At 44.4% G+C, this 12,998-nt stretch overlaps 1 protein-coding gene across 1 annotated transcript in view; it reads left to right on the forward strand.

Moving 5' to 3' along the window:
- Positions 1-301: 301 nt before the first annotated feature.
- The window catches only part of NUP210 (nucleoporin 210), a 182,868-nt gene continuing 170,171 nt past the window's right edge, over positions 302-12,998 (forward strand). Inside the window, exon 1 of the mRNA XM_053299000.1 lies at positions 302-731. Within this exon, the coding sequence (XP_053154975.1) occupies positions 568-731 (164 nt within the window). The 5' untranslated portion in view covers positions 302-567. The remainder of the gene's footprint in view (positions 732-12,998) is intronic.

Genomic DNA, 12,998 nt, shown 5'->3' on the forward strand with positions numbered 1-12,998 from the left:
GGACGGGTAGAGGAAAACATTTGCGTTCTCTCCTTACTCAAACCTCCAGTTCTTTACTGCCTTTATCAAAAACTCCCTCGGGGGCGCGTCAATGAGCAGCGTTGAAAGAAACAAACAAATAAAAATTGCCTCCCCCGTGGACTCAAGGAAGAATCTGCGGTGTCCCCAGTCGCCGCCATGTGACACCAGCCTGGCACCTGCTGCTGCTTCTCTCTCGGCCTTCCTTCCGTAACCGGGGCGGGGGGGGGGGAGCGCCTCCGCCAAAGTCCAACCCTCACTGCGGGGACTCTAGGGCTGAGCTTTGCCCGCCCTGCCCTGGCCCTGTGACGTCCCTCGAATAGTAGCTCGCGGCGGGTGATTCCTGTGAGGAGACGAGTGAAGGAGCAGCAAGTGCTGCGGCGGCCGCAGCTTCCCCCTTTCTTTTGGCTCAGGAAGGGCTTGCAGTGGGTCAGTTGCAGGGCACGCACTTACTCGAAGAAGAACTGCGCCTCAGTCCGCAGGGTAGCGGCGGCACTGCTGCTTTCCCTTGGCCAGGAGGAGAAGCTGTCCTCGGGTCTTGAGGGCAGGATGGCGCCAACAGCCCCTCCGCCTTGGGCGTTGCTCTGGCTCCTTCTCCTCTTGCCCTTTGCTGTAGTGCCTTCCAGACTGAACATCCCCAAAGTGCTGCTGCCGTTCACTCGGAGCACCAGGATTAACTTCACCTTGGAAGCAAGCGAAGGCTGCTACCGCTGGTGAGTGACGAAGGAAGGAGGCGGAGGAGCGGATAAAAAACCGCGGGGCCCTGCGGGGCTGAGGCACATGGCGCAGGTGTCGGCAACTCGCTTTGCTGTGCTTCGTACCACACGTGGGAGACCAAGAGCTCGGTTTCGGTTTGAGCTCTTCTCCCCTGCAGCACGCGACGCTGGCAGGCTGGGGGTGGGGGTCGAGTGCTCGGAACCAACCAACTCCTCTTTACTCACCCCACAGACTGCGCGGTGGTAGTTCCCTGTCCAAAGCGCTCGCAATTGCACCACGCATCGCCCGCCACGCTTTTTGCAGGTCATGCAAGTCTCAGCCCTATCCTATCCATTGTTAAGCGCGCCTAAATGCATAACATCAGACTGTTGGTTTTCTAGACTAGACAGAAGATACCACCCTCTCCACTCAGGAGCCCCGGTTCTGAGTCGGTGTATTTGGTGTGTGCTGCTGATTGAGTTATCAATAAAAAGAGTGGCAATCATGGAACTGTGTTTTTCAAATAATAAAGGTCTACAGTAGGGAAATCTCCAAAATTCTTGGAGTACATTGTGACACGAAACAACAAATTATTGTTTCTCCCAATATGGGAAGAAATGAAGCACAATTGCTGCCACAATACCTTGTTTTCTGACACTATTTGTTACATGTGAACATATGAAACAATTCCTCCTTTTACAAGTATTTTTGCCACTTAATTTTCTCCATCTATACAGGCACATATTCAATAAATGATGTTTGAGCCAGCATAGAGGCACTCTTACACCTGGATTTCAGGGCCTAAATCCAGGGCCTAAATCCAGGGCCTCCACACCAGTGTTCTACCTAACTTTTTTCATCTGTGTGCGGATCGCGTTTTGTTCGGTATCAAGACAGTGTGCACGCAATGCCTTTTGTTCTCGGCGACAGTATCAAGACAATGTGTGTGCACATATATTCAGAATCAGACCTACCTGATTCAATCTGAGTAGGAGCTAAAATTAACTGAGCGGACATCAAAAAGCTTGTGTGCGTGACTTAGAGGGAACACTCCTCCACACCCCTGGGGACCAACACATCCTTTTTAGTCTGTCCTGGGCGGCATGGTCGCTGCGCCGTGCTGTTGGCCCACACTGCGCTGGGCAGCTGAGTGTGATTGTGACCTATGCCAGGTGCTTTAGAGCCAGAAGGGGGAGTGGGGAAAGAAATATGTGGGGTGGGAATATGTTAAGTTGGTGTTGAAATTTATCGGCTAATGCATATTTGCGTAAATATACCTATTGTATATTCTTACATTCTTGTGAGTTCAGTTACTGTTTGTACCCTCAAGAACCCACTAGGGATGTGCACAAGCCTGTTCAGAGGCCCCTTTACGGGCCTCTGAACAGGTTCAAAAGACCAGTAGTTTGGTCTGTTTGAAGGCGGGGGAGATAATTTTAAGGGCGGGGTCTGGGGGAGGGTGCTCTTACCCCTCCCGCTGCATTCCCCCCCACCAGTGCTGGACTTTAAAAGGGTCTGGCGGGGCAGTAGCATACCTCCCTGCCTCCCTGTTGCCTCTTCGGACTGGAAGTGACCAGATGTACCTGGTCCACTTGCATGCGTCAGACGTGCACGCCCATACAAATACACCAGATGTGTGCACACACGCTGGGTACATCCAATTACTCCCGGTCCAACGAGGCAGCGGGGTGGCAGGGAGGTATGCTACTGCCCCACTGGATCCTTTTAAAGTGCAGCACAGGCATGGGAAATGTGGCGGGAGGGGTAAGAGCTCCCCCGCCCTTAAAGAAATTCCCCCCACATTTGAGCCACCCTTGCTGGTTCCATGCACATCCTTAGAACCTACGTGTTAAAAATATTGTGTGTGTCACGGTGTGTGTGTGTAGGGGGATGATGCTTAACTTACTCCAACAAGGCTGGGTGCGGGGTGTGGGGGGCTCCAAAGGCCTTTAGTTCCAGGCTCTAAAATTACCTAGGTGCACCTCTGAGCATAGATAAGGGAAAGCTTTGCTTATTCAAGTGTCACTTACTGTGTGTCTGCCTCCATATGCACAGGAGATAAAAGGTGATGAGAGTTCTTTCAACAGGACTGTTATTTAAATGAAGCTTCAAAATAGCTAATTCCACCTTTGATTAGGAAAGAGAGAGAAGAAAACCGCCACTGAAGAATTATAAGAACATAGAACAATTTATACAGCCAAGGGAAACCACCTCCTAATTTGCTTGTGAGTCCAAGCCTCTTGCTTGGAAGGGGACTGTATGTTATTTTTGCGTTCTCTAGCCATTGTTTTGTTCTCATAACCTTCACTCTTGTCATTGACCCTGGGAATTTAGGACTACATTGGCTACTTTGTACACTATGATACTTATAAAACACTAGTATTTTGAAGCCCGTTATAATAACGGGCGCTAGCCTTTTCCTCTCCCCTTTACTGTTTTTTTTTTAAATGCTGCCGCCGCCGTTGCCGCCGAAGTCCCACCCTCCCTCCCTCCCAACTTCCGGAACCACCTTACCCCGGCCCATGACAGTTGAGCAAAGAAAGACCTAAATTGAAGAGGGAGAGAGGAGCTCGCAAGCAGTGCTCCTCCGTCTGCAAAGCCTCTTTCCGAACTGGCGCTTGGGGCGGAAAGGCTCTGCCCGAGCCTTTTCTCAACTGTCATGGGCTGGGGTAAGGTGGTTTTGGAAGTTGGGAGGGAGGGAGGGTGGGACTTCGGTGGCAGTGGCGGCGGCAGCATTTTCACTTTCACTTTTCTTCGGCCTCCGCTCGGCCCCCGGTCCCGGCCTCTGTCTCCCTGGGCCGGTCTGGACCCCCGCCGCCATTCCCCCTCCCGCCACCCACTGCGGCCCGTGTCTCTGGCCGGGCCGGCCACCCAGGGCTCCAGTGGGCCCGCCGCCGCCCGCGGCTTCGGCCGGGCCCTCTGCTGCCCGGGGCCTCTGCCTTGTCGCCGTGGCGTGTCCTCTGGCCAAGGCGGCGGCGGCCAGTGTCCCCCGGTGCCGCTCACCCGGCTTCTTCGGGGCAGCCGCTTCTGGCCACCCAAGATGGCCACCGGGTGCCGGTGGTCGTGTCTCCCTTGCTTTGTTCTGGGCATGTGCTCCGCGCATGCCCAGAACAGACCAGGGAGGCACGGACACACGCTTGGTGTCCGTCCACGGACGGACACAAAGGGTTTTATTATAGAGGATATTGATCTTAAGTGTTTGAAATGTTGACTTTCATTCATTTCCTGGTGACCCATCTTATGTGCACACCATACTGATAGTAAATGTGTGTATGAAAGTTTAGTTTATTTCAGTGGAGATTACTTGATATAAGTGTGCTTTGGATAGAAGCCTCATAGTGTGATTCTAAGCATACCTAATAGAAGTAAGGTCCTCTGAGTTACATGGAACTTACTGAAGCTGTTCACACATGTGCCAAAAATTGGGTTAAGGAAGCTCAGCCCGGTTTTCAGTGCAGCCACCAGCGGCGGTGTGACAGCAAGCCCACTGCTTAGCCCAGGTTTTTGCTGCAACGGTGCCCAAAAAGCAAGCTAAATGCTTGTGTGTCAGTGCCGTGCAGCTTTATGTGGCACCTACACACAAGGAGCCTCCCGACCGGCATTGGAAGGCTCCCCGTAATGCACCTCCCAGTGCCCAAACCTCCCTGCTCCCTCGCTGCTACTGGCATAAGCCAGCAGTTGTCTGGCTAGCCGATCCACCTGCCCCAGGCGCAGAGCCTGACTGCGGTGGCCCCGCCTCCTGCATCTGATATCAGACACGGGGGCATGGTCTGGCTCCCAAATGGAGCCCCACAGCTCCATTTGGGAGTTGGTATTCAGGCCGGCACTGCATTTGCAGCACCGGGCATTTAACTCTCGAATGGGCTACGTGGCCTCTTCAGGAGCTAGACTGGGGCAGCGCGAGCCATTTAACTCCCGAAGGGGCTGTGTGGCCCCTTTGGGAGTTAGGTTTGGGCTGGAGCTGTGTTCGCAGCGCAGCCAGGAGCAGCCATTTAGCTCCCAAATAGGGGCCGCGTGGCCCCCACTCGGGAGCTAAACCAACACCCATGCGTCTGACGTCAGATGCGGGGGGCATGTCAGGGCTGCGAGGCGCGGCCTCTGATTGGGTGCAGCCCGGCTTCTTTGACCCCATTCACTCAATGGTGGCTCCACCCCTGGGCTGCCCAGCAACATGGACAGGGTCATCTGTGGGGGAGGCAACCTTTTTGCGGTTTCCTCCCCTTGCCCCGTCCAATCCATTCTCCAAATGTGAGAATGTGCTCACTGCCTAGTAAATATGTTTAGGATTGTAGCATTAGCTGGTCAGGGTGTACAGCTCTGATTGTTTGTTGGTTGCACTCTGTGGCTACAGTCCTAAATACCTTAGGAAATGTCCCATTGAACAGTGGAAGAGCATATGTTTTGCATGCAAAAGGTCTTCGATTCAATTCCTGACATCTCCAGGTGGGACAGGGACAGATCCCTGAAACTCTGGAAAGTAGTCACAGTCAATTAGTCAGTCCTAACCTGGATGGTCCTGTAGTCTGATTCTGAATAAGGCAGCTTTATGTTTATAGTGGGACCAAGTAAGCATGTGCTCTATGTATCTTAATTCTCACTTGGAAATACAAACCATTTTAGAATCTCAGAGTTGACGCCCACCAGTTGGTTGTGAAATCCACAGGAACTGTAATAGCAAACATGTACAAAGTGCATATATGTGTGTATTCAATCAGAATTTAGTGTATTGTTGGATTTTATGTATCCCTTCAGGGTCGTATTATACAAGGGAGGTGACTATGTAGCCACAATACTGCATGATGTTTTTTTCAGTCATGAAGTGTATCTATGCCATAAACTTCAGTCATGAAGTGTATCTATGCTATGTGTATCTACTGGGCATAGATTTGCCCAGTATATTAATGTTATGAAATTATATTTTAATTAACATGTTCTTTACATAACAGGATCATCATTTTGGTGTTACTGCTTGATTTGTTATTTCTGAGAAGCATGACATTTAGAGCAAAGCTGCTTAAAATGCAAATTTTGTAAAAATCTAATCCTATTTTAATGTAACAGAAGTATGCCCAGATCAGCTTAACTTGTATCCTGATCCTAAGCATGTTTACTTAGAGCAAGTCTCATTTGAATTAGTTAGGACTTACTTCCTTGTATAGAAACATGATGAAAGGCATCATATCATACTGCACGGGAGGGGGCAATGGTAAACCCCTCCTGTAATTTACCAAAGAAAACCACAGGGCTCTGTGAGTCTAAATTGACTCAATGGCACCCTTGACTTCCTTGTAAGTGGAGTTAAAGATTGCAGGCAACCATAGTGTAATTTAAATTTGAAAATAGCCACTGATCTTTTTAGACTGGCTTTTAATGATATTTAGTTTTTATTGTAATTTTAATCTGCTTTTATGATTTCAATCAGGAAGATTCCATTTCATCATCATTTTCTAGCAAAATTACATTCTTGTTGTCTAATATAACCTAAATACATATTCAGGGAACAGATGTAGGTTTCATTTTTAGAAGGTAGGTACACACTATAATAGATGCACATATCCCATAATGCTGTTTCATATGGGTGACTAGGCCATGCATTTCTTTGTTGCACTGTTTGCATTTTGCATGCATGCCTGTCTTATCCAAAGGTACAGGGACTTCATTAAATATTCCCAAATGAAATCTCATTTTTTGACCTGCTGCCATGATAGGGGTTTCCCTTCTACAATGGAGGATAAACTTGGAAAAAGTTTCCTCAGGACTGCATGCATGAATAGGTTCTGTTCACTTTTGGTTTCACTCTCTGGTCTCCTCCCCTATCCAAACTCCCCTTCAATGCCCAGATCTACTACATCCCCCCCAATCTTCTATTCATCCATTTTCCTTCTTTAATCCGATTCAGACATAATTCTATACAAATGTACAGATGTATCTACAATTTTACACACATTTGTATGAATGACTGTACCTGGTTTCATTAAAGAAGTGAATCTGAATACAGGCTCTTCAAATAAATGGTACAGACAGGAATTATACTGCTGTACCAGTGTTCAACATAACTTGTGTAAATGACTGTACCTGTGAACACTGTACACTTGTTGTACGAGTGTTGAACATAATGTGTGAATGGGCCTAATGTCTTTGCACTTTTAGCGAGGGGAACCAAGGGCTTAACTGCGTGTGCATGCTGCATGTACACCTCCTACTGAATAGGATTGAACAGGGCCTTTGTAAAGGCTCATAGTCATATACGATAAACTGAATTGGAATTAGAATTGGATTGATTAGGTCTGTTATCTCTCATCCCTATATTCTGCTGTTAATATGTTCATAGAATATAATTAGGTGATTAAATTCATGATGATATCTTTGAGCTAGGTTGTGTGTGTATATGTATGTATAAAACTAAAATCAGATTTAAAAATTAAAAATCTGATCTTTGATTTTTGATTTTAAAAAACAAAACATTATTAACCCTGGCCAGTATGCTACAAATGACTTGACACAGACATGGACATGTAGACGTGTACACTAGTAAAATCTTTGTGGTTTAGAAACTTTTTGAGGAAATTCTGCAAAGTTGTTCTGACTGATTGTTTTGTTTATTAAAATATTTATAAACCATCTTTGCCCTCTGAAGAGATGTCCAAGCAGCTAACATACAAAAGAGATCATAATAATATACAAAAGAAACACAATAAAATTACAAAAACCAGCAACAAGCACTCAGTAATAAAAGGCTAAGAAATAAAAACAGAGCTGCATATAGAGAGAAGGCCTGTCAATTCTTTAAAAAAACTTTTTAAAAGCTGTTGAAATGCCAGAAAAGGGTCAAATTTCCTATGGCAGGGAGTTCCCCAGTGTAGAAATGACCTCTTTGAAAGCTATTACCGAAATGGACTCCCAACTGAACACCAACTAGACTACCAAGAATGGCAGGAAATATACTTGTAAAAAATGCATTTTTTTTTTTTTGTTATTAGACCACCACATGATAGTTGGCAAATAGATAACTTTGCTCCACAAAAAATTGCCTGGTCATGTTTAGTTAATGCAGAAAGCACAAAATCACCTGTTATTTACAGGCTGATCTTCAATTCCTATCCTGTATATATTTAGCTGGGGTTTCAATTGTATTTATTGGGGTTAATTATCCTAGAGTTAATATCTTGGTTTCCAGATTTATTTATATATTGTGTTTCTGTACTACTAGCATGTCTCAGCGGATCCTGCAGGATAATAATAATAATAATAATAATAATAATAATAATAATAATTAATAATAATAAAATTCGATTCCTTCCAAAAATGGCTCAGGGCGGTTTACAAAGAGAAATAACAAATAAGATGGCTCCCTGTCCCCAAAGGGCTCACATTCTAAAAATAAACATAAGACACACACCAGCAACAGTCAATGGAAGTACTGTGCTGGGGGTGGATAGGGCCAGTTACTCTCCCCCTGCTAAATAAAGAGAATCACCACGGTAAAAGGTGCCTCTTTGCCCAGTTAGCAGGATGGCTTACATCAAAATGGTTATTAAAAACAGCTGAAAGAATTAAAGCATTATTTCCTGTTCAGAGACACAGGATAAGCTAAGGGAACATCTCCAAATAAATAAATTGACTTTAAACTGGAATTGGATCATTCTACAATAACCTGCATGCTTAAATGTTTAACTAGCCATAACTGACTGACATAATTAGATTTGCCCAGCAGAGCAATGCTCATGAGATGTTAACAATTATTTCTGTGTTCAGAGCTTCCCTGTTAAAACTGCTGGACAGTTGGCTTTTGACATGTATTTGGGAGCAACTGTGTGTAGTACTGCTTCCAGTTTCTGAAGTCATTTATCCATGAAGTATGCTTGTGCTGTTGGCTTGTATGGCTTGTGCTGTTGTGCTGTAGATGTGTCCTTGTGCTGTTTCTTCTGATTATATAGTACAAGTGAACTCTGTTTATCCACGGGGGTTTCGTTCTCCACTACAGCTGCAGATAATGGAACTGTGGATAATGGAACATTAAAGTGAATGGGACGGGGTGGGGTAAATTGCTGGAGGCTGGAAAATGGGCCAAAAAACTGAAACCAAACACACATACCGTATTTTATGGACTATAAGACTCACTTTTTTCCTCGAAAAATATCCGCCAAAATTCAGGTGCGTCTTATATGTTTTAACAGTTTAATATGTTAAAACTCTGAAAAACTGGATTAAAATTAAGGTGCATCTTATAGACCGTAGCGTCTTATAGTCCGTAAAATACGGTAAGCCAAATGTGCTCTGTGGGTCTCCAGCTGTCCAGAAATGCCCCCCGCAGCCCCAAATTCCCAACTTCCCCATGAAAATAACAGAAAAAAAAGTTTTTTAAAATAACCATATGAGCCATAAAATGGCTCCTCTTCAAAAAAAAAAAGAAAGAAAGAAAGAAAGAAAAGAAAAGGAACCAGAAATGACTTGGGGCCATGCCAAACCATGCCATAGAATCTTGGAGAGATTCCTTGACTCAATGCTGCTCAGAAGCAGACTGAGCTTCAGAAGTACACAAGTACTTCTGAGCCCTGCTACCCTCCCTGTGCTCTGCCTGGAAAGGTAAAGCATTTAGCTCCTCTCCTCTGCCTGCTCCTACAAAACTTATTGTCGGCGGTGGTATGCAAATATCCAAGGGTGTGATGGTATGGGAGAAGCCAGCTCTATAGTGTCCTTGAATCTAAGGGGGGCTGCCCCAGGAAGCTGAGGCTTTGAGGGAGACCCCAGCCCAGTTCTTTCAGATTGTAGTCTGGTGTCATGATCCCCTCTGAGACTAGTTCTGGTTCTGCCCTGGTGTCATGGTCCAGGGCTAGGTCTAATGCTGGTCCTGCCTTTCAGTGTCAGACTGAGTGGAGGCTGTGACAACAAATTGCTAAAATGTGAGCAAACGTTAGAACTAATGCAGTTTGTCAGTATTTTCATACCAGTTAAATATTCTCAGTGTTGTAGTGGTGTGAATGAGTGTGTCTGCATATAAATATTTCCAGTTTTGTATAGCCGTTGTTAAGAACAAATATTTAATAGCCTGATCCTACGTAGAGTTACACATGCCTAAAAATTGATTTCAATGGTTTAGGTACACCTAACTGTAAAGAATCTGCTAGAATCTTGCACTATAGGCGAGTGCATTTGCACCACCATTATCTCCCTTTTGACACAGCAAAATGTACGAAAACTCTCTATAATGCAGGCCTTTACTTAAAAAAATAAATAATCTAGGAGCCAGCCTGAAAATGTAGAAGCCGGACAGTGGACATGTGACAAAATTACTAGACTTCGTGTCAGACATTGGGGAGCGGGGGAAGTAAATAGACTTCTCTTTATCCCCTTTACAAGTAACATACTTAGAACAACAACAGGGCTGCCTGGGACAAATACAGATTGTATTAACAACTGTATTTGAATGTCCTAGTCTAAGCAACATGGCTCCATGGCACCTGGGTGTTGTAAAGATCTGCTTTAATGTTGCATTTTAGACTCCTTTTAACATCATATTTTAAATAATTAGTGGTGTACCCCATTACTGACTCCCTGGGCCCATCTATCTCCTGCACCTAAGAAAACCCAACAACCTCAGATTATTCAAAGAAAATCCAGATTTGTAAAGATTCTGTATTTTGCAGCATAATCCTATCTATGTAAATTAGGTCCCTGTAGCTGTCTGCTTGACAGCAATTCAATTATTTGAAATAGTTTATGATATTTTTGATATTTATTCCAGTTCAGATTTGTAACTGCTCTAGTTATTAATGTTTGAAACAAATGGAAACATAATTTCTACTGTATCAATAAATTTAGGTTGCCAATCAAATTCTGTGCACTAGAATTGTTTTGCTGTTCATTGCTTCTTGATTTGGTATTTTCCTTATCAGTATTTGATTCAACTGCTTAAGAGGTGTTATTTCTGCTGCACTGGGGAAAAAAACAACAGGAAGCAGAGTTGCATCAAAAGTGTGTTTAGTCTCATATTCTCTGGGTAAGAAAGAAAACGGAAGTATGATTTTAGATGTGGCTGGGTTTCCACCCACCTCCAGTTAAAACATTATTATACATTAGTATACAGTTTCATCTGGAACTGTAAAACAAGTGAAAATATACTCAATACATGTTGTATTGCTTTAATTGTAATGCTGTCTGGAGTCTAGCAACACACAGTTAATCTGCTATTGTAAATGAGAAAATGTGCAAATACACTAGTGATCTGATTTCATCCACTGTATGTGTGGGGAGCAGGTTAATGAGCTATTCACACATAATGTAATGTGTGTAGAAATTATGTACAGCCAGGGAGCAGGATTGCACCCTCCAGGTGCCCTTTCCCATGCTGAACCTGCACTCTTCACTCCCCATTGATGGATATCAGTTAATTACCAGTTGCAGGGCCACCTAATGGCACAGCGGGGAAATGACTTGCCTAGTGAGCAAGAGGTTGCTGGTTTGAATCCCTGCTGATATGGGAAACACCTATATTGAGCAGCAGCAATATAGGAAAGTGCTGAAAGGCAACATCTCACACTGCGCAGGAGGAAGCAATGGTAAACCTCTCCTGTATTCTACCAAAGACAACCACAGAGCTCTGTAGTCGCCAGGAGTTGACACCGACTTTACTTTATCAGTTGCAGGGGAGCAATGGCAGGAAAGAGGACATGCCCTCACTTCTTGTGCATGGGCTCCCCAGAGGCATCTGGTGGGCCACTGCATGAAACCGGATACAGGACTAGATAAGCCTTGGGCCTTATCCAGCAGGGCTGTTCTTAAGTTCTTATGATATGGTGTGATTTTCCCCACTCCAACTTGAAAAGTAAGAGTTATGCACATTGGGCCTGTGTCTGTTGGACTCAACTCACATTGGCCTAGATAAAAGTTACGCAGTGTGTGGGTGTAAGATGGACCTAGTGCTGAGACTTCTGGGGGATTGAGATGTATGTCCGTACATGTGTCTTTCTGCACAGCCTTATATTCATTACCACAATTCATGTGACTTCATTATCACAGTTCATACTGTCATTAAAGGTAAAGTTGTGCCCTCAAGTCAGTGTCGACTCCTGGCAACCACAGAGCCATGTGGTTATCTTTGGTAGAATACAGGAGGGGTTTACCATTGCCTCCTCCCATGCAGTATGAGATGATGCCTTTCAGCATCTTCCTATTTCACTGTTGCCCAATATAGGTGTTTCCCATATTCCCATATTCTGGGAAACAGATCAGCAGGGATTTGAACCAGCAACCTCTTGCTCGCTAGGCAAGTCATTTCCCTGCTGTGCCATTAGGTGGCTCATATTTTATGTGTCTGTTTAAATGTCTGTTTGTATAGTCTCATATTCTACCACTGTCTTTGCAAGGTGGAAAACCATTTCCCCCCCATTTCAAATGATACAATTTAGATCAAATTGTGACTGGCTCTTCATTTATTTTGCAACTTGTTTTCCCAGGAGATCTAAGATCTCAGTTATAGTACTGGGAGGTGATAATCGGTTGCCATCAACCCATCAACAGTGGGTCTTATGCTAATGCTTTGAATTGTGGTGAAACAATTTGATAAATATTCTTTTTTGCATTGGGGTTGCTCTCCAGAATACAACTGGCAGGATGTGTGGATGATGCATTGTATCTTTTTGTGAAATATATGGAGGAAGTGCAGTACTTTGTGACAAGTCAATTTGCTAGTCTGTATTTTCTGACTTGGCTTTTGTGCAAGACATAGATAAAATCAAGCTGGTTTGGTTATACAAATTGACCTGGTGCATGAGTGAAACAAATGCTGGGAGTCTTAAACAATTAAACAATGCAAGATTTTTGGCACATCTACACAACAAGTTCACAACAGTTTTATTTTTGTTTAGCAGGCATGGATTCCCTCACAGGGAAATCAGAGGTGCTTAATATTCCTTTTCAGCTCCCATTTCTCTGAAGAGATTAAATGACCACTATTACTTTTAAATGTATTTTACAGTGTACGTTTTTAAAAAATGTTATTGATATAGAATTGTTTACCCTGCTTTCCCCCCTTCAAACCAGAGGCACCCAAAGTGGCTATATCATAAAGCAACAGCAAAATGACAAAAGGGTAGGAACAGTGAGCCCACAGTGTCTCAAGAGATTGCACAATGAAGAGGAGGATGAGCTGCTGATAAAAATAGTATTTAGAAAGCAATTTCCTCTCTTACTATGGGCCATTTCACATATAATAGCATAACTATTATTTGGATATTTGTTTGATTCTCCGTCTCCACCTCTGCCCATGTGCTCCATTTACCTTT

This window comes from Hemicordylus capensis, chromosome 2, assembly GCF_027244095.1.
Source record: "Hemicordylus capensis ecotype Gifberg chromosome 2, rHemCap1.1.pri, whole genome shotgun sequence".
Taxonomy (NCBI): Eukaryota; Metazoa; Chordata; class Lepidosauria; order Squamata; family Cordylidae; genus Hemicordylus; species Hemicordylus capensis.